This window comes from Nematolebias whitei, chromosome 9 (assembly GCF_014905685.2).
Source record: "Nematolebias whitei isolate Nwh7 chromosome 9, NemWhi1, whole genome shotgun sequence".
Classification (NCBI taxonomy): Eukaryota; Metazoa; Chordata; class Actinopteri; order Cyprinodontiformes; family Rivulidae; genus Nematolebias; species Nematolebias whitei.
Window position 1 is genome coordinate 39,797,494 of NC_056506.1, and position 26,985 is coordinate 39,824,478.

The 26,985-nt window shown below is 39.4% G+C and overlaps 1 protein-coding gene across 1 annotated transcript; it reads left to right on the plus strand.

Moving 5' to 3' along the window:
- On the plus strand, nt 1-26,233 carry myom1a (myomesin 1a (skelemin)). Its single transcript, XM_037682346.1, has 37 exons — nt 1-167; nt 1,617-1,855; nt 5,008-5,148; nt 5,242-5,428; nt 5,527-5,684; nt 7,832-7,924; nt 8,054-8,142; nt 8,356-8,400; nt 8,917-9,078; nt 9,170-9,331; nt 9,732-9,873; nt 10,260-10,459; nt 10,539-10,595; nt 11,901-12,025; nt 12,548-12,731; nt 12,887-13,061; nt 13,789-13,910; nt 14,640-14,836; nt 14,958-15,084; nt 16,719-16,903; nt 17,002-17,116; nt 17,326-17,482; nt 17,568-17,674; nt 17,828-17,872; nt 17,993-18,129; nt 18,215-18,359; nt 19,944-20,003; nt 20,095-20,162; nt 20,252-20,377; nt 20,944-21,031; nt 21,156-21,194; nt 21,354-21,459; nt 24,591-24,754; nt 24,870-24,906; nt 25,134-25,156; nt 25,453-25,508; nt 25,886-26,233. The coding sequence occupies exons 2-37, from the start codon at nt 1,674-1,676 to the stop codon at nt 26,150-26,152; spliced, it is 4,473 nt and encodes a 1,490-aa protein (XP_037538274.1). The 5' UTR covers nt 1-167; nt 1,617-1,673; the 3' UTR covers nt 26,153-26,233.
- The last annotated feature ends 752 nt before the right edge of the window (nt 26,234-26,985 follow it).

Consider the following 26,985-nt stretch of genomic DNA (forward strand, 5'->3'; position numbering starts at 1 on the left):
GTGTCTGGTGCGTTCTGCAGAGTGGCAGCATTATTTTTGTTCTGTGGACTGCTGTCCTGTCCACTGCCCCTCACCCTGCTGCTTTGCCTGGAACTGAACTTGCTTTAGCAACTTTTGGAATAACACACCCTTTTCCTTGCTGTGGATTGGTATATCTTTTATTTGTGGTGAGTAATGCATATAAAATTATATATTTATATATATATATTAAATTATTTCTAAGTCATGTATGCTTTATTGAGGACATGCTCTACTAGATTGTCTTTAAAAATACTTTGATTTTGAATGACACCTGCTTTCTCTATTGATTTTGTTTGAATATGTGAAAATGAACTCATTGATGACCCCTGAACTAATAAAGCATTGCTATAGATTACTTGTAGGTTAAACTGCATGTGCTATGATAGCTCAACTTCTAATCCAACATAATATTCTGTTCATCTTTAACACTTTTCTGATCCATTAAAGCGGTTTTATTTGTGGCCTTTAAAGGCGTCCACTGTTTGCAGCAGGCTTTGTTGAATCGGATAACAGCAGAGAATACATCTGTGTTGTGTATTGTCTCACGCTGCAGCTGAACTCCAGATGTAACCTCTGATACATTGAGATTGCCCTGCTGAACTGCATTTGTTTTAACCTTGCTGACCCCAGGACACAGCCTCTGCTTGCCCTGTTATTAATGACTGCATTTCACTAAAAGAGACAAAACGACAGTTCTGATAAAGTTAAGTAATTTGTGACATATTGCAGTATTTTAATATCATCAATTTACACATTTTTGGTCCTATTTTGTAATTTATTTAATCCTGTTGATATCTAGTCATGTTGAATGTTTTTATTCTTTTATTTTGATAATTTAACACATCTTTTTGACCATTTGCATCATCTAGGTTTATATTTTCCATCCATCTAAGCCATTTTGTACGTCTTTGTGATCCATTTTGTGCATATTTTAACCTTTTTGTGTCAGCTTACAGTAGTTTTTCAGATTTCTTGCCGAGTTTTTAATCTACTGCCCTCATTTACATCTGTTTTTGTTGTTGTTGTTTAACCCCTGGGTCTGTGGAGGGTAGAACCATTAGTCTGTCCATGATTCTCATCTGTTTGTTGTCTGAAGCAGAAAAAAAGCAAAAGCGAAACAATTTTTTATGTTGGCCATTTGCCTCCATCTTCTGATATTTCATAAGACAAATAAAATCACAAGAAGTCAATAGTCATTTAAATAGCAGGATGTCAAAATAATTAACTCAAGTTTTGGCGTTAGTAAAGATTATTTTACTTTTTTAAGAAACCGCTGTTGAGTTTTGTATCATTCACAATGCTTTAAATTTGTTTTTGCATTTTATCTGAGTTATAATTAACATTTTATCTTAAAACCCCCAAATAACTCTTGAAAAACTCACGACTGCCATAATTAATTCTTTTCCTGCTGCTTTGTGTGACCCAGTAGAGGTAGACTTTAAGCAACACTAACTCTAAAGCTTGAAAACAGCTTTAACCAAGAAAACTTTTTATGAAGGAGTCACTAATTCCCTAAACTGTCCCTCCTAATATTCAAATACCGAACCAACGTTCAGACACCCATCCATGATAATAACAGTGAGATTGACTTACAGAGCTGGTATCAGGTGAAGGGCAGCCAGCCTTTGTAAACGGGTGGAGTGACCCTCAGGATGTCACGATCACTGGAAGTGACGCAGACGCAGCAGCTGTATCAGCAGCTGGAGGAGCAGCAGCTGCATGGACAGCTGGAGAAGCAGCAGCTGTTTGAGAGCAGCTATCACCTGAGCAGCAGGTCATCCGTGAGCAAGCAGGCCTTCTCCACCCACAAGAGCCACAAGACCAGCAGCCATCGGTAAGATACCGGGAGTGAAGACATGCCCAAATTACTGCACATAAATATAAATATGTTATTGTGTGGATGCTAATTCACACAATAAATGTTTTATTTGTGCTATTTTAGCCAATCATCAAACTGGTAATAGTGTGCTTTGATTTTTAGTAATATGAACTTTTGTATTTTTTGAGCTATTTAAATTTATTTACAAACACTTCTTTTTTTCCCCAAAAAGTATTGTTCTCTATTTTATGCATACTTGCCCTATTTTTATCTTCTTATGCTCATTTTAGCTTCTATTTCTGGTATTAATAATGTTATTGTTTCGTTCTTTGCAGCTTTTAAATAGTTTTGTTATTTTAGCTTTTAGCTACTGTTTTGCTACATTTAGCTTTAAGTTATTTTTTTAGTTGTTTAGTTGCTTTTATCTGATGTTTTGCTACGTTTAGGATTTAGCTATTATTTTTGCTTTTAGCTACTGTTTGTTTGTTTTTTTTTGCTTTAGTTAATTTTATTTTTTAGCTTCAGTTTCGTTGGTTGATGCTTTTAGCTAAGGTTCCGTGCTTAAACTTTAGCTTTTAGCCAGTGTTTTGTTCATTTGTTTTTTTAATTTTAGCTTTTAGTTGTGATTTTTCTATTTCAGTTGGTGCTTCAAAAGAAGGAGCTGTTTAGCTGTTCATGTCAGTCTGTATAAACATCTGCATATCGAGGCTGTTTTTCCAGGTTGCACTGATGTTTTGTGTCGTTTTAGACGTTGTTAAACTAAGTTTAATTTGTCTTTGGTTAAACTTCTAGTTTGAGTTCTAATCTGAAACTTTAAATATTTGATAATATCTGGCTTTATGCATTTTCCTTTTGTATTTGGGAGGCAAAACATGAGCATTTCACGCAGGTAATTTTACAAATACAATATTAATCAGAATTCAAAGACAACCAAACTGATTTTAAAATCATTTGCAACCAAAATAGCACTTTCAGGTTGAAGCTTCACAGGTAAAAACCACGCCAGAGTTTCTGTAATATCGCACTCGTTTAGATTGTGGCGCCACATTAAAGGTGAGGAGTTCTCACAGTTCAGCATGAAAATGATTGACCTTTGTTGTGAACATATACTATAGCTTGATTATAGTCTAATAAACCGTGTTAAAGTTCAACATGCAGAAGTTTAAAAAAGTTATAGCAAAGTTTTAATAGTATTGTAACGCTCATATTTAAAAGACTCTACAGGTTAGTAATATTCAACATTTCTCTCATTTTGCATAGATTTTACTGTAATTCAACCTGTATTTGAGAAGTTATTTGAAAATCATTATAGTTCCTAATCAAAGCTTATAATATAAGGGCGTAAACAAGTGTAGCTGTGCATGTAGCTTCATTGTGTCACCAACCCTTATAACCTTGTTCCACGTTAAGAGTTTTATTTTAAGCTCTTGGGTTTATTGTACACGTTGGAAGCAGAAAGCTTTGCTAAATGGGGCCCAGGACAGAATTTCAGCTGCAGAGAAGCGCTGCCAGATGTATTCATAGACAGCGGAGCTATTTCTGTATGCTTGACATGAGACGCTGCCATCAGGCCCACTGTAAATACACTTATGGGAGTCAGAACATCGTTTCTGGTTTCTGGAGAAGGGGAATACTGTAAATATTACATGCGGGTGTATGTTTGGAGATGCCTTGTAGCAACACTTTGCATGTGAATATAAGATTGACACACAAATCTGGAGACTTTAAAAACTAAAATTCTCTTTTCAACAGAATGTGTTTCTGTGTTTCCTGCACCTGGTGAGTCAGCAGGGGAAGGAACGTTTTCATACTCTTTCCATAAGTATGCTTCTGTTGCACACTGAGCTTCTTTCATTTTTATGATCCGCCTATACCACTCTGGAAGAGTTCACCAAAGCCACGGTTTTCTACCTCTCCATCAGGTCACATACATATACATGGGAGGCCGTGCTAAAAGTGAAAGCAGGACTTTAAAATGGACTTTTTCTTTTGCATGTCCTTGAGATCATGCTCCATTTATAAACCCTGCCGACAAAAAAAGAGGTCTGAGAGGCGATGAGTCATGGAGTAGTGTTGGTCAGAGTCTTGGAGGGTGGAAGTAAATGTATCACCTTCTTGTAAGGCTGGAAAATAAAGGGAATGTGGATTTATGTAACCGGCATGATGATTTAAAGACAAACCAGTATGCTTCATGCATTTTATGGTTGTAGAAATTCTGCAGGAGTCTTTATTTTTCTTTTTTATTTCACAAAAAACAACAAAAAAGGTGACTTTTTGATACGGCTTGCAGTACTGGAGTAAATAAAAAGTGTATTAGTTTGCCCAATAATGGCCAGTCAGATCATCTGAGTTTCTATTTTGTGGAAAGACGTTTCGCCCTCTATCCGGAGGACTTCATCAGTCTTAGGAGTCCCAAGTAAACTGTTACACTCCTTTAGTGGACCAACCAGTTTGCTGGTGATATGATGGTTTCTGGGGTGTGTCCTGCCCCCCGTCGACTCGTCCCAGGCAGGTAGCCACAGCTAAAGTGGTCCAAGACATCAAAGTTCATGCTCAATCATCCAGGTACTAAATTCAATAATGGTCAGTCAGGTCATCTGGACAGTTTTTTTTTTTTTGTGGAAAGACGTTTCGCCCTCTATCCGGAGGTCTTCATCAGTTTGAGGAGTCCCAAATAAACTGTTTTCTCCACTAAGCAGTACCTTAGGTCCACTAAAGGAGTGTACTGCTTAGTGGGGAAAACAGTTTACTTGGGACTCCTCAGACTGATGAAGCCCTCCGGATATGGGCAAAATGTCTTTCCACAAAAAAGAAACTGTCCAGATGAACTGATTGTCCATTATTGGATTTTGTACCTGGATGATTGAGCATGAACTTTGATGTATTTGTTTGCAGTTTTCTTCAGAGATCATTATACATAACTACTCATTTAAGTGTGTAAAAACAAAACAATGAAGGATATACTAGTAATAAAAAGCAGCAACTCGCTGATAACTTTTAATTAAATCCTGGATCCAGAATTGTTGGTCAGCAGAATCCGCTTGACTGTACAGGCAAGGTCTCGTCTTGTATGTGAATGCTCTCTTCGCATTCAACAGACTGTTGTAACAGGTAATGGGAATAAATATTGTCTGTTTGTAATTTTACTGCTGTCTCTTATATTCAAGTGTAAAGACCTCTGTGAAGAAAGAGAAGGGGCAGGAGGTGGTCAAACTGAGCCCGATACCCAAAAGAGCCAAACGCACCTACCTGGCAATGGACAAGGACAAAGAAGTTATTGGCTACGTTGTTCCTGTTTTCAGAGCCAAGTGAGTAAGCCTTTGTTGGAGTCAGAGCTGCTTTTATTGTGCTTATTGACATGAAATACATCTCTCACACCTTGTATTTTTGTTTTATTGAAGCCATGACGTGGTCCGAGGTCTGATGGAGACCCACGAGGATGAAGTTACAGAGGAGGGGATTAACTATGTGGCCATGAGGAACTTGTTCGTCAGGGAGGCCAGGGAGGCTTTGGAGGTTAGAGTGGAGAAGAAAACAAGAACAAAGCATGTCAGGGAATCTGCAGAACGCCTGGAGATGGACAGGACGGTAAATTATTTTTAGGCTATTTTGGCTTTTATGAACTTAATTGTAAATGATTTGTGTTTTTATGCTGATTTTCTCTGGGATTATTCTCCTAATTATAGATGGAGGAATGGTCAGAGTTTCGTAAGAAAATGAACCCAGACAGGCTGACTCATCCTCCGGAGTTTATTGTGAAGCCTCGTGGACAGACTGTGTGGGAGGGCAAGACGGTGAGGCTGCACTGCACCGTGGCTGGATGGCCCAAACCGAGGATTGCCTGGTGAGTCTTATCTCAAACTTCTTAATCCCAGTCTTATCAGAATCACAAGAAATGGAGGAGTTTGTGTATCCAGGCATCTTGCTCACAAGTGATGGTAGGATGGAATGAGAGATGGATCGACGGATTCGGGCCTCATCTTAAGTAGTGAGGGCATTGCTTCGGTCAGTCGTGGTGAAGAAAGAGAGTCTCAAGGCAAAGCTCTCAATTTACCAGTTTAGGTTAGGTTTAGATGTATTTGTCATATGCAGATCAACATAAGGTCAACGATGCAACGAAATGCTCAGGACGAGTAGAACCATCTCGACTCGCCCAAAAAACCCAACAAGAAATACCAAAGCATGCAGCAAAAATTCCAAAACAAGGCGTCAAAAGTGAAAAAGAAATACATCTACAGCAGCATGGTGCTATTAGCAGAGTGGTTCTATTGACAGTGAAGTTCTTTTAGCAACATGGTCCCGTTAGCACCATGGTACTGTTAGCTGTGTGGTTCTGCTAGCAGCATAGTTTTGTTAGCAGTGAGGTTCTTTTAGCATGGTACTGTTAGCAGTGTGGTTCTGTTAGCAGCGGCGTCATCTTGTTAGCAGCACGGTCCTATTAGCAGCATGATGATAATAACAACCACGGCAATGGACGATGACTGCCTTCCAGAACCGGGTCTGGCAGACACAGAACATCCATGGTTTCCTCGCAGAACTGAACTGTTGCGCAGGGTTCGGTCTGTGCAGGCAGATGGAGGATCATGGAGACAGCCGCCATGACAGGCCAGAGCCTGACCCCGAGACTGGAAGGGGGCCGGGAACTGAACCATGATGGCAGGATGGCAAGGCAGCAACACACAACTCCAAAAATGTGTCACGGCCATGCCCGTTGAGTGTGTGTACAGTGTAGATGCAAAAAAAGTTGAAACAAAAACAACAGGAACCAAAAAGAGCTAGTTGAAGCAGAGTTCCCGTCAGTGCTGCCATACTGCAGGATATGTGACGTCAATCGTCATTTTGACTACGTTCCAACCCTCAACTAAGGTCATGAGGTTTGGATCATGACCAAAAGAACAAGATCCCAGATACAAGTCACCAAAATGAGCTTCCTTCGTATGGTGGCTGAAGAGCTCCATCATCGGGAGGGAGCTAGGAGTAGAGCCGCTTCTTCTCTGCATTAAAAGGAGTCAGTTGAAGTGGATTGGACATTTGATTAGGATGCCTCCTGGACGCCTCCCTTTGGAGGTATTCTGGGCACGTCCCACTGGGAAGATGCTCTGGGGAAGACCCAGAACTCGATGGAGAGATTGCATATCCTTGCTGACCTGTGAACGCCTCATGCTCCCCCAGGATAATCTGGAAACTGTCGCTGGGGAGAGGGATGTCTGGGTTTCTCTCCTGGAATAGTTGCCACCGCTACCCAAATATGGATAAGCAGATGAAGATGGAGATGGAGAAGAAATTCATGACTCAGGATTTCTTGAAAGAATGCATAACGACAGACACCTTTCATGTCACAGTTTGAAACTAAAATCATCTTGTGCTGAGAAGAAGGAGAATAAAATATAGTCATTTTTGTCAAAGCTTGATAATGGCATTTGGGTTGACTATGGGGCAGCACTGTGGCGCAACTGGTAGAGCTGCTGCCTCTCAGCGAGCAGGTCCTTGGTTCAAACCCCGGTCCAGGGGCCTTTCTGGGTGGAGTTTGCATGTTCTCTCCATGCATGCGTGGGTTTTCTCCGGGTACTCCGGTTTCCTCCCACAGACCAAAAACATGCATGTTAGGCTGATTGGTAGCTCTAAATTGTCCCTAGGTGTGAGTGAGACAGTGAATGGTTGTTTGTCTCGTTTGTCTCTATGTGGCCCTGTGAAGGACTTGCGACCCGTCCAGGGTGTACCCCGCACCTCGCACAGTGATTGCTGGACATGGGCACCGGCGACCCCCGTGACCCAAAATGGAATAAGCGGGTAAAGATAATGGATTGATGGATGGGTTGACTATGGTCAATTAGCTATGGTGGCTAACATCCACTGATTCATGAGATGATTTGATAACAGACAGACAAATGAACACATACACACGGACACAACTGGTGATATTAATAAGGCTGATGAAAGTAAAGACCCTGAATTTTAAATGTAATCTTTCCAATTTTTTTTGTTTTCCAGGTACAAAAACAATGTGCTCATTGATGCCAAGGCCCACCCTGAGAAGTTCACAGCTGAAAGCACTTACAACATGCACTCCCTGGAGATCAAGAAGTAGGTAATCAATCACCTCACAAACTGCTGAAATGAACGGCCCAGAAGTGTTCAGTCCTCTGCAGCACATTAAAAGCAAAAGCGTGGTCCATGATTTATTACTTGTTTTTTTTTTTGTTTGTTTTGTAGCTGTGACTTCTTGGACACTGCTCAGTATTACGTCTCTGCCCTCAATGTGAAAGGAGAAGCTTCCTCAGCAGCCACTGTTGTTGTCAAAAGTAGGTAGAGGTCTTTGTTTCCTTCAAATAAAAATCATGTTAGAAAAGTTGAGGCTCTTCGTACAAAGTAGTATCAAACTCTTTTTCGCAAGTGAAATAGGCATAAAGGCACAGTGTGATGAAAAATATAATTTGCTATTTATTTCTTGGGCTTCATTTACTTGAGGCATTTGTCTCAATTAAGGTTATTGATGGATTTTTTTTTTCCAACAGGATTTCAAGATGGTCCAGAAGCAGGTCTATTTGATCCTAAACCACGTGAGACATTTCTTTTTTTGTCCATTTATGTCCATCATGAAGTGAAAAAAGAAACAAAACTTTAACGATTTGTCATCCTCATCTAGCATTTGAGAATTTCAAATGGTCACTTGTGCAGATGAATTTCTAAAAGGCTTTCATTCAGTTGCAGTCTCATCATCTCTTCAGATTGTATTATCCTTCAACAAAGCAAATCTTTAATGGCTTAGAATCCAGGGGTTCCCAACCCTGGTCCCTGAGGAACACCATCCTGAATGTTTTACTTGTTTCTCTATTCTGAGTCACATGATTTTAATTAATGGGTAATTGACATGCTTCTGCAGAACACGAGGTAGTAATTAAATCACTGAATCAGGTTTGTTGGAGCAGGGAGACAACTAAAACTTGCAGGATGGTGTTCCTCAAGGAACAATGTTGGGAACCCCTGGCTTAGATCAAAGAACTGTACAAATGAAATTTAGAAACAGTTGAATACATTTCTTGAGCAGAAAGTCTGTATTTTCTTTTCATCCTCAGATGGTTTTTGCCCTGAACACGGTGTCACCTTCCAAACAACCATCATTGATAAATTCGATGTGGCTTTTGGCCGTGAAGGAGAAACTTTGAGTCTGGGCTGCACGGTCATCATCTACCCCACTGTGAAAAAATACCAGCCTGAAGTTGTGTGGTACAGAAACTGTACGGAGAAAAATAAATGTGCATTTACCTTTCCAGTGGGGTTAAGCTTGGATTTAACCCTGATTCTGGCATTATTGATTTATTTCATCAGCTGTCCCCTTGAAGCTCTCTAAATGGGTGCACACGCATTGGTCTGGGGAGCGTGCCATTCTCACCCTTACCCACCTCAACAAGGAAGACGAGGGCATGTACACTCTGCGGGTCAACACAAAATCTGGCTTTGACACCCACTCAGCCTATGTGTTCGTCAGAGGTAAAGCGTGGAATGAATTCATTGCAAAACAAATCCCTAAACGTTCAGATTTTTAGTTTTTGTTTTAAAATGTTATCATTATGAGAGGCTGTTTTGTGACATTTTTAAACTGACACTGTTTAATTCTGCTGCATATTTAAGTGACACAGCAGTCGGTGTGAAGCATCTCTGTCATTTTTTGTATCCATTTCTGTCTGCATCCAGGAGCCACAGCATGTGTTTAAATCAAACTCCTATTTAAATGTAAGATGTAAAGTCATGCATCCCAACTAGTTACAGCGATGCATTCTTAGGTCAGACAACGAAACCCGAGTGTGTAAAGTAGATCTGTCAAATTTAAAAACGCCACCGTTCAGTCATTGCTGCGCCTTCTGAGATATGTGGGTTTTGGATCTTACAGATGCTGATGTGGAGGTGGAGGGGGTTCCAGTGGCCCCCCTGGATGTGCGCTGCCATGATGTTAATAAGGACTATGTAGTGGTAACTTGGAAGCAGCCAGCGGTGGAGGGCAGCAGCTCCATCCTGGGGTACTACATCGACAGGTTGGTCGGAAAAAAAATAAAATAAAAAGCTAAAACTCAGTAAATTTAAAAAGTATTGAACTAAAATTCCACATTACTTTTTTTTTTTTTTTTTACAAATTTGTCATTTCTCAACCTAAGATGATTTTATTATCAAACTCTGGCATGAAAAGCGGGAATGCTAGATCTTTAATTTTTTCACGTGAAACACAGTGAGACTGGTTATTTTTTATTTCCCTGTAAAGGAACTTGCTTGCAAGTGGTATTTAAGTTACTTGAAGACTTGCTTCTTTGCAACTGTGATTTAGTTTATGCGTAGGCTGATGTAAAAACTGATATGCTAATATATCATTTTTATAACTTGTCACCCCAATACTCAACATTGCAGATGTACTTCCTGTTTGCAGGTGTGAGGTGGGCACTCATCACTGGGCTCAGTGCAATGATGCTCCAGTGAAATACGCCCGCTTCCCTGTAACAGGACTGGTGGAGGGGCGCTCATACGTCTTCAGGGTGCGGGCCTTGAACAACGAGGGAGTCAGCCGTCCATCCCGCATCTCTGAAGCTGTGGTCGCCATGGATCCATCAGACAGAGTTCGACTCAGAGGTTCGAGACGCATTAAAAGCCTGCTGAAACATTTCAACAACGCAAGCAACTCAAATTTTATGTTTGTTTTTGTCATCAGCTGGACCCTCAGCGCCATGGACCGGAGTGATCAAGTTCACAGAGGAGGACCCCACAGGTTCGAGACCTTTTGCTGTTTTATTACTGATGTTTGGTACAAAATAGAACAAGAATGTTCTTATTTAGTTGAAGTGGTCATCTTTCATCAAAAGAATCATAATCAACCAAAAACAATCATAAGCTGTGATTTGTTGAATTAAACATTTTTTACTAGTCACGGTAATCATACTTTGAGCCCTTTACCACATGAAGGCACTATTTCCAAGGAGATCTGCTGCAAACATATTGAAAGGTTCCACCCTCCAAACAAAGCAGCTCAGATAATGACAACTAAAGTTTTACAGAGGACTTTATGTAGTTTATGACATTATATTTTCTGGCATATCAATTTTGTATCCCTGCCATTTTTCTTTCTCCTGCAGGTACAACAATAATGGAAATGTTTGGCTTTAAGCAAATAACCTGTTTATTCACTGCTGCACTGTATTATTAATTGAACAGATATTGGACTTTTAGTTAGAAAAGTGCTAAGGTGTGTGCAGTTAGAGAGGACATGGAGGTAGTTGGAGTGAGAACAGAGGACGAAGAGGACAAAGTGAGAGGGAGGAGGAAGACTCGCTGTGGAGACTCCTGAAGAAGGAAAACCCGAAAAAAAGAAGTGCTAATATGTGCCTTTTTTTTTTTTTTTTTAGCAAGTGGGTCATTATGTTAAATAATCCGTTGAATGATTTTTGGCTCCCATCCAGTAATTGGTCTGTTGAAGCATTATCGACAAACATCTCAAGTTTCTTTAATCCATCCATCCATTATCTTTTACCCGCTTCTTCCTTTTCGGGTCACAGGGGTCACTGGTGCCCGTCTCCAGCAGTCACTGTACGAGAAGGGCGGGGGACACCCTGGACAGGTCTCCAGTCCATCACAGGGATACATAAGAGACAAATGAGACAAACAACCATTCACACCTAGGGACAATTTAGAGTCACCGCTCAGCCTAACATGCATGTTTCTGGTCTGTGGGAGGAAACCGGAGAAAACCCACACATGCACGGAGAGAACATGCAAACTCCACCCAGAAGGACCCAGGCCAAGATTCGATGTGGCGACCTTCTCACTGAGAGGCAACAGCTCTACCAACTGCGCCACCGTGCCACCCCACATTCCCCTAATAGATTTCTTGAATGATTTCTCCAACAGTTTCATTCTGACATGTCGGCCATATTAGACAAGATATCATCATCCTTGTTTTCACAAATGTTTTTAATTGTTTGCACAATTTTTTTACCTTCACTATTTGCATAAATAACTATACTGGGTTAGAAGAATTCATGATCAGTGTTGTTTTTCTTTTTGTTTTCTACCACAGTGGGTATTGTTCCCGGAGAGCCAACGGATGTCTTTGTAACCGAGGCAACCAAGAGCTATGTGGTGCTTGCCTGGAAGCCCCCAGTGCAGAGGGGGCATGAAGGAGTCATGTATTACATTGAGAAGGTCAGGGGGAATGCAGTCCTGTCTACATCACGAAATAATATGCTAATTGATATTTCAAATAATCTTAATAATATTTTATTTATTAAATAAATGATTTGTTTTTGACAGTTTTAACCCATAAAACACACAGACTTTACACTGAAAGTAATTTATTCTGCATCACATGATTGACAATAGTAATATTTGGCTAACATTTACTGCTGATTTCTGTAGTTTAACAACTTTTAACATTAATAAAGACGTTTTATCTTTAAATATTGCCTACAACAAAGGCTTTATTTCTTTCATTTGAATCCCGTTTGACTACTTGTATTAATTATGTGCTAATTATTGTAATAGTGCACGTAGCTCTGTACGTGTAAAAGAGGGAGCAAATGTTCAGTGTACGACAGCACTGAGCGCAGTTTTAATAATCTTACTACTAAATTAGTTAGTTAAAATAAAACGGGGGACAAAAGGCTGGTTAGATTACAGATATATTATTTATGCGCACGTAATTTATTTTCTTTATTTTTCTTCCAGTGTATTTCAGGGACGGACACCTGGCAGAGGGTGAACACTGGTATGCCAGTCAAGTCTCCACGCTTTGCACTCTTTGACCTGGCTGAGGGTAAATCCTACAGCTTTCGTGTGCGCTGCTGCAACTCTGCCGGCGTGGGCGAGGCCTCTGAATCCACCAGAGAGATCGTAGTTGGAGATAAACTTGGTGAGCCGGCGCTCGTTCTGCACACGGACGGAGACCCCTGCCTCGGTTATCCGAGGATATGACTTACATTGTATTTTTATGATTATTATTGCATTCTGTTGTTTACTTCCTGTTCAATAAGCTTAGGTTTTATTGTATTTTGAAATCCCTTGCAGACTTGCCCTCACCTCCAGTCAGTCCGGTGGCCACCAGGAACACGGACACCTCTGTGGTGGTCTTCTGGGGGGCTTCAAAGGACGTCAAGCAGTTGGTTGGCTACTACATTGAATGCAGTGTGGTGGGCACTGACGTCTGGATGCCTTGCAACAATAAGCCCCTCAAGCAGACCAGGTAGGCAATGTTGAAAACATGAGTAAAGTATTTGCCCTTTTAAAGAAAAAGGTTGTCTTTAATTATTCTGTTGATGCTCATAAATATGATTATTTTTTTTCTTTTGAAATGTAAAATGAAAAGGCAAAGTAAAATATTCATATAATGCAGCAGAATAAAAAGATCTTAAAAACTTATGCACCGATAATAACAATATTTCTATGGATTGGGCAGGTTTAAACACAAAGCTGCATCCTTTTTTCTCCTCATTCAATAAACAAAATCAACAAAAATGGCTGCTGATATGAATAGTTGCTCCAAAATAAAGAGCATTAAGTAAACCATTTGGCATCTAACACTGTCTTAGTTGCCTTAATTTCACTGTGCAGTTTAAACACGTGAAACTAAACCAAACATCAAGTGAAAGCAACGTTCGACGATCAGAGTGAAAGAAGAAATTTAAAATAACACAGGTAAAAGGTACAGGTGACAAACTCAGGTTGCTTTTTTTTCTTTTTGCGCACATTTTAATCTTCTTTTTTCTAAAACATGGATATGAGTTTAAAACCTTTTAAGTATGTCTAAGAGCATACATGGCGATGCTATGTGCAGTTGGATTTTCTGAAGATGACCAAAGCTGTGTAACTTTAATTCTAACTCTTCACGTGTTCTTCCTTCAGAGCAGAATTGTACCTTGTTTAACCCGTGCCATCTTTTATTAAATCTAAACCGTCTCAATTCCTTCCAGATTTGTCTGCCACGGCCTCACCACCGGGCTGAACTACGTGTTCAGGGTGAAGGCAGTGAACGCTGCAGGATACAGCCAGAGCTCTGCCAATTCTGATGCTGTGATTGTACAAGCTGCCATCTGTGAGTGCAAAAAAAAAAAAAACACCTGCATGTTCAAGTTTTCTGCTATATATTCAGTCTGTAGTCAGTTAATTCAAATCTCCCAGATAGTTTAAGATAACTGCATATTCCTACTTTTTGTTTTCAACTTCTACCACCTTGCACAACTTTCCTGCAATATTTTAATGTTTTAATATGCTTCAATGTATAATTGAGTTTCTTGAATGCAATATGTTGCACGACTTTGCACGAAATAGTTCATAACTAACACTTTATGTAGCTATTTTCTACTGTTTGTCCTTTTCTTGAAATATGCAATCAATGTTGTAACATGCCTTTTTTGTGTGCTGGTACTGATTTCTCTTTAAATTGACATTGCTGGAGTTCTGTTTCGCCTTTTGATAACTCCTCAGGGGCACATCTTGGTGCATGAACAAGCTGAAGGCTAAAACAATGTGTTCTTAAAGAGCATGATCCTATGGAGAGTCTCGCCCGGCCTTCAGAGATATTCTTGGCATGAATATTACCCAGTTTTCTGGCCTTGAGAGTAAGTATTCGCAAAGTGTTGCTTGTGTGTGCCGAGCTTGCAGATGTATCTCCTGTAACCAAAATACCATCAGAGCAATAATCCCTGCAAACATCTAACCAGCACTTGGTAAAGCCAGGACACCTGTTTAAGATTATGTTGGAATTTAAAGAACACTTCATTAACACAAATGATGCTGATCGGCTGATGTTCTCTCTTCACAGCTGTACCTGGGGAACCGACCGGTGTGACCCTGCTGGAGGCTGTCAAGGACTACATGGTGGTGGGTTGGACTGCACCTGAAAACAACGGAGGAGCTGATGTCAGGGGATATTTTGTGGATTACAGGAGCGTGAAGGGAAGTGTTTTTGGAAAATGGCACGAATTGAACCACAAGGCCCTGACCACAACCTCCTATAAGGTCTGTACCCTCACAGAACCATGCATTATGTAGAATGACAGCAGTTTTTGGTTTTAGATCAGAAGCATATCTTTGTATACAAAGTTTTTCTTTTCATTATTAATTTAATTTTTATTTTTAGGCTGAGAACCTGAAGGAAAACGTCTTCTATCAGTTCCAAGTGCGTGCGTTGAACATGGCCGGCGTGAGCAAAGCTTCTCCTCCCAGTAAAGCTCTGGAGTGTAAAGAGTGGACCATTACTGTTCCAGGTAAAAAAAAAAAGTGAAACACACTGGTGTTAATAATAATAATAATAAAGTTGGTAAATTTAGTTTGACAATGTAAATAACTAGATGTATAAATAATAATTATTAAAATGTATAACACTTCAGTTAAAGCTTGTTTAAGTAATTAATTTTTTTCACTTGTCTATAGTTCAGACATCCTTAATGTTGCTCTTGGGTCAAAAGGACTCCTGAGGCCTCGGTTTTTGATCTAAGGCCTTGGTGGACGTCATTTTGACTCGAGGGCAACAGGAGGGTTAGGTTTTGAGCTTTGGGTTGCATTAAAATACAATTAAACTTAAACTTGGATCTATTTCAGTACATTTAACTTTTCATAAACGTCCCTTTTATTTCATTAAATAATTGTGTCTGCGATATAAAACTGAATCAAAATGTTTAGACGTAATAAATTAAACATTCTTTATTTTGCCATAAGCTGATTTAAAAGTTCATAAGCAATACATATTTGGAAGGAAACCTATTAAACATACTTAAACAAGGGAGTCCTGTAAGTAAAAGATTCTTCAGAGGCTAAACATCACATAAATATCAGTGCATAGACCTGAGATAGCAGATTACAATTATTAACCAATTATAGTCTCAGAGTTTGAGGGCTTTTGCAAAAAACATTAGAGAACACCCCAACCCACCCCCCACCCCCAGAAAATACAAGCTGTTGTATTTCCCAGAAGAGGTAATACAACGTTCTTCCCAACAGTTTGCTTTGGGACTTTATTCTTCTTTTTTTTTAAATGTTGTAGATACAGTAGTCCCTCGATTATCGCGAGGGATCTGTACCCGGAATCCCTGCGATAAGTGAAAAACTGCAAAGTAGCTTCAGCTGTGTGTTCCTATCATTCAATCCGATGCAGGCAGTCTGATTTCGGTCAGCCAAACTCGAACGTCCAACGTAAAACTAACTTTACCGCGCATCCACCCACCGTTAACTACAAGTAGTCAAAGCTTAATTAAAAATGTCAGTTTTTTTTCTGGGTTCAGAGTCGGACCTGTAATTACTGTTAATTCGTCGGGTCAGGTGGGGTTAGAAAATGATGACTACGGGCTTGGGCCAGGTTGGATCTGATTTTTTGGGCCCAAATGCAACTCTACCTGCCAGTCCAAAAAAGTTCAATCTGGTCCTCTGGACATTAAAAAAAAAAAAAAAAAAAAAAAAAACAAAGCAAAAAAATCTAGAAACGTTTCGTCTCTCATCCAAGAGACTTCCTCAGTCTGAGGTGCTGTTTTCAGCTCAGTCTCTTAAATAGCACATCTACCTGCCAGTGCTCTTGGCCATGCCCACTTCTCCATGAGATCAGCTGATCAGCTGCAGGAGAAAGCTTTTTCTGCAGCTGTGAGCTGCACACAGATGCTAAATAATTTACAAAGTAAAATAATTTATTTTAAATAAAAATTCCATGTCAGTCATGCGGCTCATCCATCACTCAGCCAATTGTGTGTCATGTCCAATCTTACTTTGAAAAACTGCGATAGGGCGAGTCCGCGAAAAATGAACCGTAAAGTAGCGAGGGACTACTGTATTCAACTAGCATGTTTTCGTTTGAAAATGAAAATCCAACCTTTTTGAAAAGTTTATTAGATTATGCTTTTTATTCCTCAAGGGCCTCCTGTCGGTCTCCACGTGCAGGAGGTCCGTGACACCTCGGCCGTGGTTCTATGGGAACCACCTGTATTCAGTGGCCGCAGTCCCGTCAACGGCTACTACTTGGACATCAAAGAAGCTTCTGCTGGGGAAGAAGGCTGGAAGGCTGTTCATGAGAAAACCAACAAGAGCAAGTTCATGAAGGTAAAGAAGATGCGTACATTCTGACGCATGTGTGAAAGAAATTATCATAAGTGTTGTGCCGAGCGGCCCACTCCTGTGCTCTTTATGTGCTGATTCAGGTGACTGGGCTGAAGGCTGGAACATCCTACGTCTTCCGTGTGCGTGCTCAGAATCTTGTTGGAGTTGGAAAATCCTCAGCAGTCTTAGGTCCAATCCTGGCCCAGACTCGCCCTGGTGAGTGGGATTCTTATGTAACTCTTGCATTCAGCTGCACTGCGTTCCTACAGAAGTTCGAAAAGCCTGAAAAAGTAGGAAAATGTATTCACGAGGTTTTTTTTTCTCTTCTGTTTATTTACATCTTGACTGACTTTCTTGGCACACGTTAAGTTCTGCTCCTAAAAACGACTAATCCAAGTGTTGGTCTCATAATTTATTTATTTTAGGCACCAAGGAGATTTATGTGGATGTCGACGATGACGGTGTGATTTCTATGATGTTCGAGTGCTCCGAGATGAGCGCAAACTCTGAGTTTGTTTGGTCCAAGAATTACCAGGAAATCACAGACACATCTCGCCTGACTATAGACAGTAAAGGGGGCAAGTAGGTATTCTTACTGTTCCTGTAGGGGGTTCGGAACCACCACGCGAACATCCCAAATAAGCTTTCTTTCCCCAATCATCTGCAGATCCCGAGCTATCTTCAACAATCCTTCCCTGGAGGATCTGGGCACCTTCTCCTGTGTGGTCACCAACACAGACGGCGTTTCCTCCAGCTACACACTCACTGAGGAGGGTGAGTCAGCCCACGGTCTTGGCAGTATACACTCATCCATGTTATCCTGTTTGAACAGCTGCTTCGTATCATAATACACTGAGCTGGACTCGTTGTTGACTCAGATCATTCACCTGTTTTATTCTTGAGTTTGTCTTTTTTATATTTTGACAGGTCTCCTGCGTCTTCTGGACATTAGCCATGAGCACAAGTTCCCTGGTGAATATGAATATATAGCACGCATTATTCTTACAAGGATTTTACAGTAAACCTCAGTCTTCCACCTGCAAAATGTGTTTTTAGCTCCACAAAAGCTTGACTAACCCTGGTGTTTCCTAGTTATTCCCTTCAAGAGTGAAATGGCCATGGAGCTGCTTGAGAAAGGCCGGGTTCGGTTCTGGACTCAGCTGGAGAAATTTACCTCTGCCTGCCAAGTGGAGTATGTCTTCAATGATGTCGTTATCGAGGAAGGAAAGGTAGAGATCAAACACCGGTATAACCTGTCTCTTTGCATCTTGTTGCTATGATAGATCTGTGTCCTTTGTGCTTATTTGTTTCCAGAAGTACTCAATGAAGTTTGATAAATCCACCGGCATCATCGAGATGTTTATGGACTCTCTGGAGGTCACCGATGAGGGAACGTTCACTTTTAACCTGGTGGATGGCAAGGCTAAGGGTACAACCAGTCTGGTGCTAATTGGAGATGGTAAGATCTATTCCAAGGTGTGCTTTTATATTCATAATATATTCAGATTTATCAATATAAATAGAGGCAGAGCAGACACTTGTAGGCGCTGACATGCATTAGAAGCCATTCTGCAGTTTGAAGTGATGTCCACTGAGAGGCAGCGGTGATAAACCTTTCTTTGCTTCAATTTATTGCATGAATGTTTATGAAGCATTCACACTACTGTGATCCGTTTTTCATTTTGCAGCATCTTTCTCGTTCTACAGTTTTTGTGCTATTTCAACAAATCGTATATCAAAACATTCAGCTTGTTCAGGAGAAGGGTGCTATGACTTTTGGTTTTGGTGCAGCTTTAGATTTTTGAAATATTTAGCTTTTCTACCACTTTTTTTTCTCCTAGACAATGAATTGAGCTCATTTTACATCCTTCAAATCTTTAGATCTGTTTACAACCTTTTACTGCTCCTTTCACATTTTGTTTTGGTTCAGCTGCTTTCAGCTTCCTTGTGCAAATTTAAACTTTTTTTTAGCTACTATAAGCTACTTACAGCTGTTTTTCATCTGTTTTGTGATCCTTTCAGATTATTTCTGCTAATTACATTTTTTTGTGTGATTCTTGTAACTTATTTCTGTTAATTTCAGCTTTCATGCTCCTTTCCACTTATTTATGCAAGTTTAAGCTTTTTCTTCTTTTTCAGCTACTGTTTAGCTGTTTTATGCTAATTTTAGCTTTTATGGCTAATCCCTTATTTTTTTGCACTCATTTCAACTTTTTTCCACCTAATTCAGCAAAAATGTGTTCTCTGTTCTACTTCTGGTAATTTAAGCTTATTTCTGAAAAATTTAGCTATTTTTGATCCTTTTTTTTGGTTGCTAATTTCTGCTTTTTTCAGATAATTTTCACTTTTTGTGTTCATTTCTGCTTCTTTCAGTCTAATTGGGTAAATGCATTGTTTCTGATTTCTTCTGGAAATTTAAACTTGTTCTACAGCTACTTTTTTTGCATTTTAGCATTTTTCAGTTAATTTAAGCTGTTTTCAGATAAATTCAATTTTTTTGTGGTAATTTCTGTTACTTTCATCCTAATTACTTTCCTTCTGCTAATTTCAGCTGCTTTTAGCTTTTTTTCTACTAGTTCCAGTTTTTCAGCTACTTTTGTTTTGGGCTAAATTTAGTTTTTTCAACTAATTCCACTTTCTTTTTTTTCTTTTTTTTAGATAATTTCAGCTCCTTCCACTTCCTCCTCTTTTTTAAGCTTCTTTCTGCCTTTTCAGCTACTTTTAAGCCCTTTTTTTGTTGCTCATTTCAGCATTTTTAAGGCAATTTCCTAATTCTTGTGATAATTTCTGCATATTTAAATCAAATGTTCTGTTTTCTTCTGCTAACTTGGGCTTGTTGTTCAACTTCAGCTACATTGCAGCATGTTTTTAGTTAATTTCAGCTGTTTTTCAGCAAGTTCTTCAGCGATAAGCATTCACACTGCATTTTTGCAATGAAATTTCTCTAGTTCCTTTTGCCTTCTTATTTATTTATTTACATTATGCAGCAGTAAAAAAAGTCTTTAATTATCTGGTATTCAAAAAGTATTCTGTACTTGTTCAGAATTCAGGGAGCTTCAAAAGAAATCGGAGTTCGAGCATGCAGAGTGGGTCAGGAAACAAGGTAAGAAATCTTGTTTCACCTCCATCACATAAAGTTCAGCGCTCAGCACATTAGCATGTTTCTCTGATTATGTTCGTATTGCTTTCCACAGGTCCGCATTTTGTTGAGTACCTTGACTTTAGTGTTACTCAAGAATGTGACGTGCTGTTGAAGTGCAAGGTAAAGGAATGGAACTGTAAATAAACAGCTTTTACTATAATTCTATTATCATTCAGGCGACTCACCGTAATCTCTTTCTTCTATTGCAGATTGGAAATATCAGACCCGAGACTGAGATCATTTGGTCCAAGGACTCCATTGAGATTGCAGAGGATGATGAGGATGCTAAGAAAATTGAGAAAAAGGATTGTGAGCTGACCTTTAATATTGGAAAGGTCAGTCTGTTAGGAGGCTGTTCTTTGTGAGGATACTTCAGAGTACAAAGCTAAAATCGATAGTGATGCAGCTATGCTTTCATTGTAAATCTTGACTAGATGCCATGCTGCCACCCATTCCGTTCTAACACAGAATCACGATTAATGATTAAAAAAAAAAAAAAAGAGTTAACCGTCCTGAGTTCATCTGTCTAATTCACAGTGGATTTTTAAGCAAGAGAAAAAGAAAGAAAAAGGAGGGAAAAAACCATCTGCAAAGGACGTTCCCCCGCTGCCAAGACCTAAAGTTCGGACATAATCTTTCTGCCATAAGTTCATGCCTAATGCCTCCATGTGTCCTCCTTGTCTTACCTTTTCCATGTTTCTCTCTGTTCTTTCATGAATTTAACGCCTGCAGCATCACGGGCGGGAGAAAAGCTTGACTTTTCGGTTTAATTGGTCTCCGTCTGGCTATTTTGCTGTCTGCTGACTGTCCCAAGAATGATAATGTCCCCGTCATTTAATGAAGATGGGAATTCATTATTGTCTCAAGGATACTTAATGCAACTTTTTCTCTGCACCCCTAGATCTCCAAGCAGGACGCAGGTTTTTACGAGGTCTTCCTGAGAGACGACAGAGGGAAAGATAAGAGCGCCTTTAATTTGACGGATGCAGGTGAAGTCTCTCCTGTGCATTTCCTGAACAGAAAATGAGACAGAAAAGTGATTTTAAAGTTTCACGAAAGACATATGTTCAAATTTCACGCTGATTAAAAGTGTTTTTATGTTGTTTCCCTCAGGATACCAAGCTGTAATGAACGAGCTGTTTAGAGTTATTGGTGAGTCAAATTCAACATAACCAAGATGCTTTTATGAGCAGAAATATGACGAACTTTACAAGAAATGCTCGTATATATTATTGAATAATATCACAGTTTATGATTTCCTCTGGATGTTAATGAAACTCAATAAACTTGTTGCTGTTGTTTTCATCACAGCCAACTCCTCCAGTGAAATCCGAGTTACAAGTACTGAAAGTGGCATCGTCCTCTCCTCTGTGGTCACGTATTATGACCAGAACCTGCGTGTTGGCTGGCTTCACAAGTATGAACAATTCACGACAGACATTCATTTGACATTCTTTTAAAACTTTTCGTGTCAACTATCAGAAAATACATAAATTATTATGAACACTGAGACAAAATTGGGAATTTTTTTTTTTCTATATTTGAATTTTATGGCAGTAACACATCTTGAAAAAGTTCGGAAAGGGGCACCAAAAAGCTGTAACAGTACCGTATTTTTCGGACTATAAGGCACAGTAAACGAAACAAAACAGTCAGATAAGTCCAAAAGGCGTACTGGATTATAAGGCTCACTGTTGATTTTTGAGACAATTAAAGGATTGTAAGTGTGCCTTATACTCTGAAAAATATGGTAAGTGGTATGAATAGTAATCAGCTGGAAGAGCGTTTAGTACATAATTAGATTAATTGACAACAGGTTAGTTAGAGGACTGGATATAAAACGAGCATTTTAGATCAGAATCTGTCAGAAATAAAGACGTGCATGTGTTCAGCATTTTGTAAAGAAAAAAACAAGTGTCTTAAAATTAGAACAATCTGGAAGACTTTCAAAACTCCATCACCTTGAGTTCATTACATCAACAAAAGATTTCAAGAACCTGAACAAACCTATGTTTGCAAAGAACAATGACAAACAGTATTGGATGCTGGTGATCTTCAGGCCCTCAGACACTGCATTAAAACCAAGTCTGACTCCGTTCTGGACATCACTGCATGGGTTCAGGCACACTTCTACTAATCATGGTTTGTAAATACAAAATACATGAACGCTCATGCAAGGAAGAAACCATATATGAACACTGTCCTGAAATGCTGCAGTCTTCTGTGGGCCAAAGCTTATTTAAAATGCGTTGATAAAAGCGGAAAACTTTTTTAGGAAACCACAAGGACCACATGTGTCAAATTCAAGGCCCAGGGGCCAAATCTGGTCCCTGTTAACATCTTTTCAGGCCCCCCAGAATGATATTTTAAATATGAAATATTTTTATCACTTCTCATTTTGCTTAAATATACTAATAAATACTTCATGTTGTGCAGACATCTCGTGGCGGTTGGCCAACTTTGAAGCCAGATGAAAGTTTGTATTTTTCAGCAATCTTTTATTTTGATGTGGAAAGAGAACAAACAAATGATAGCGATAAACCCAAGACAACATGTCAGAGTTCTGAGCTGAGTTCATGTTTCAGCTAAAATTGCTCCGTGGCTTGAACCAAGTTTTTAATTTGGCCCCCTTTTTGTAACAAGTTTGACACATCCAGCCTGTTATGAGCACTCAGTTCAGACTCTTGTCCTTTTAATTATATGGTGTTCATTAGTGCTTATGGCGTGGACAGCTTTCACATCTGGAAAGGCACCATCATTGAAGAGAAGTATAAACAGGTTTTTAGACAATATGCTCTTGTCCAGCAAACAACAAAAGAACCCGCAGGACTGAATAACTAGAGTCCTACATCAGACAAGAATGAGAAACTTCCCTCCTAATCCTCCAACACCTGATCTTTTTATGTCCTACACCAGGGGTGTCCAAACATTTTCACATGCGGGCCAAAACCTTGAAGATGAAAGGAGACACAAGACATAAAAATGTGACTAATAATAACAATAATAACAATAATAATAATAAGCATACATATTTTTAGTGAGTTCTTTTAACTCACCGTAAACAATATTTTAGAGAATGGACAAAGTGCATTCATATTGGTGGAGAAAGTGTTCTAAATTGTTGTATAGTAGTTCCTCGCTACTTAGCGGTTTGTTTATTGCAGACTCGCAATATCGCGGTTTTTCAAAATAAGATTGGATATGACACAAAAGTGGCTGAGTGATGGATGAGCCCCACGATCGGCATGGAATTTTTATTTTAAATAAATTATTTTAAGTTATTTAGCATCTGCTGCACATTTGTGCAGCCCAGAGCTGCAGAATAAACTTCCTGCTGCAGCTGATCGGCTGTTCTCCGTGCAGAGCATAGAAGTGGGAGCGGCCAAGCGCACTTGCAGGTGGCTGAGAGCAGCGGAGGCAGGGAGCTGAAATCAAGACATTATGTGCTCTTTTAGTGTTTAGAGTTTAGAAACATTGTTTAGAATATTGCAAAAGTGTGAGAAGGGTTTAAAACGCCTTTACATATATGTATATATATATATATATATATATATATATATATACACACACTAAAAGAAACTACTTACTACTTGTACTACTATTATTAGTTCCCGGTTTTTCACTTATCACGGGGCTTCAGGGTACGGATCCCCTGCGATAAACAAGGGACTACTGTATATCCAAAATATTAATATTAAAAGTTTCATAAACATTACCTTTTATTAATTAAATATTTTTTGTTGATTTTTTTTTTTTTATTGCCAAAAGATTGTATTAAACTTTTTAATCCGTTTTGCTGTTAAACCTAAAAATTATATAAAAAAATTATCATTAAATTTGCAAAAGTCTTCATCACTTAAGCCTATGGGCCAAAATTATACCAAACTTAAACTGCAAATCATGTGGGCCGCACAAAATCACTCCAAGGGACACAAATGGCCCCCGGGCCACACTTTTGACACCCCGTCCTACACGTTCCAAAGAAAGGGTAAAAAAAAAAACAACAACTGGACTTCTATTCTGAAGCTGAAGACGTTTTCTTCCCATCCAGGAGACTTTATCAGTTCTGCAGATTAGACTGGAGCTACTCACCCTACACAATGGAGGCTTGTTAGGCTCTTTGTTAGCCTGGCTCACGACGAGAGAAACGTTTTGGTCACCTGCATGAAGGTGTCAATTGGAGTCCTAGACATTTACAGTTTTTCTCACAAAATAAATAAAACGAGGGGAGGCTTTACAGTTGTAAAAGCCCTGTTTCATTTTTTTCTAGACAAGCTGCTGCCATAAAAATCCATTGAGACAATTTGCATATTACTGAATTACTTTTTAATTAAAATTTTAAACAACGCCCCATCGTTTTTGGAAACGTATACATTTAAGTTTTTGCTGCATTATACTTAACAACTTAGGAAAAAAAAAAAGGTTTAAATAAAAATTCCATTTATACAAACTTTTAGTATAAAATATGAAAACAATTCTCTCGTGTAGACCACGATGCTTCATTTATCTGATCCTACTTGATCTCTGCACTCTCAATTTCTTCACCAGAGATGGCAAGATCGCAGCCTCAGAGAGAGTCAAGTCTGGTGTCACAGGAGAGGAGCTTTGGCTTAAGATCAATGAACCCACTGAAAAGGACAAGGGCAAATACACCATGGATATCTTTGATGGCAAGGACAGCGTAAAGAGAGTCTTGGAACTGACTGGAAAGGGTGGGTGGGAAATAATAACTTAAAGATGACTGTTAAAAAGAAGATCTTCATCTTAAATGTGGTTGTTTTTGTACTTGTCCACCCAAAATATAATCATTGATTTGTTCTGCTGCAGTTTGGGAGGATGCATTTGTAGAATTCCAAAGACTTAAGTGAGTAAACAAATTCATCTACGTTTGTTTGTGCAATATTTCTGTCTTAGAGGATGTTTACATGAATAAATGGCTAAAGTTGTCCCAAACCTAGAATAGACACTATGTACTGTTTTTGTGAGCCCTTTCAGACGCAGTCAGAATACATTTCCTGGTATTGTATAACCCAAATAACCAACATACCATTTTTAGATGCCCCTGACAATCTCGTCTTGTTCTTTCCGTAGGGCGGCAGCAATCGCAGAGAGAAGTGAGTGGTTGTTTCTTAGTTTTCTTCCTGGATACAGAACTTTGTAAAAACAATGGAATCTTTTCTGGGAATAGTATATTTTAAATCTGGTTTCTGTGGCTTTAAATATGTACAAGCCGAGATCTCATAATAGAAAAGCATTTTTTTAATTAATGAAATAATATTAGAACAGAGAACTTGCAGCTAAGGCTTCACATTGATTCACTTACCATGTCAAAAGTGCAAGGTAGGTGAATAGTGTGTTGTCAACAAGCGAATGCTCGTGTTCTTGGCTCACTCCCGTATTTCTTGTTTAGACCGGGCTCGTGTTGTTGGAGGCTTGCCAGATGTGGTTGCAATCCAAGAGGGCAAGGTAAATCAAATTTTTACTCTCTGCTAGTACATTGTGTCAATCTCTTAACCTATGTTTGCCATCGTATCATTCCTTTAACTCAGTGGTTCCCAACCCTGGTCCTTGAGGAACACCATCCCACAAGTTTAAGTTGTTTCCCTGCTCCAACACACCTCATTCAGAAATTTAATTATTTTGTCATGTTCTGCAGAAGCCTGTTAATCATCCATAATTAAAATCAGGTGTGTTGGAGCAGAGGAACAACTAAAACATGCGGGATGGTGTTCCTCAAGGACCAGGGTTGGGAACCCCTGAGAAGTCTGATGCCATCATTTGTGAAATCAGCATTTGTGTTACACACATCCATCCCCTTAAAACCTTCTTTTCCATGTCCTCAGTCCCTGAACCTGACTGGCAACGTGTGGGGTGATCCTTTACCCGAGGTGAGCTGGACGAAGAACGAGAAGGAGCTGTCATCCGACGAACACTACAAACTCAAGTTCGAGCACGGCAAGTTCGCCAGCATCACGATCGCTGCCGTCACCACGGCCGACTCTGGCAAATACGCTCTGGTGGTGAAGAACAAGTACGGCACGGAGGCTGGAGAGTTCACTGTTAGTGTGTACAACCCTGAAGAAGAGGAAAGCAAAGAGAAGAAAGACTAAAGGATGACAACAGTTTAGTTTAAAAAAGTGGGGATTGTCTCCAGTTTTATCCTGCAATAAAGAAGTTAAATAAACCTTAAATACAGCAGCATTCTCCTGCTTCTTTCATACGCTGTGATAAAGAGCTTTTAACATTGTTAATACCAAGAACATAATTAGATACTGAACAAATACCTTTGTGCTTCTTGTAGTTTGGCATGCGTTCAGGCTCTTGTAGCCTTATCAGTTCATGTACGTGAGTTGAATACTAATCTTTTCTTTGAAAACAGCTCAAAGGCCAACAAATGCTGTCTTCTTATCATAATAAAGTATTACATTTAGCTAACCTTTGACCTTTGGAGTCAGGATTCTTACAGTCAGTGAATAAACGATATAATTAAAAATGCATCTTGATTTTTTGAGAAACAAGCTGGGTATTTACCAGGTTCAACTGATCAACTTTCTATTTTTCAAATGTCTAGATATACAGTTTGTAAGCTGTAAGTCTTTCCAGCACTTTGTCGATTAGGTAATAAACAGTATAATGTGTAAAGCAGTACTGTGACAACTTATATAAGCGCTCTCAGACATGGCTCCCAGTACATATATACTGTACATACAATAGCTGTGTGAAAAATGAAGGTATGAAATGAATTTTCTAAAGCTTTCTTTTGAACATGCGCCATGATGCATTGTCAAAAAGCTGCATCGAAAGAGTGGGGAATGTAGAATTTCAGGTACAATAAATGGAAAGCGTTTGCCCTGTAGCATTTATTTTCTGGCTAGGTAAAAGCAAGTTAAACATCCTGTTTGGTTGTAAGGTTCCCCTTAGCTGCAGGTGGTTTGGAGAGCTT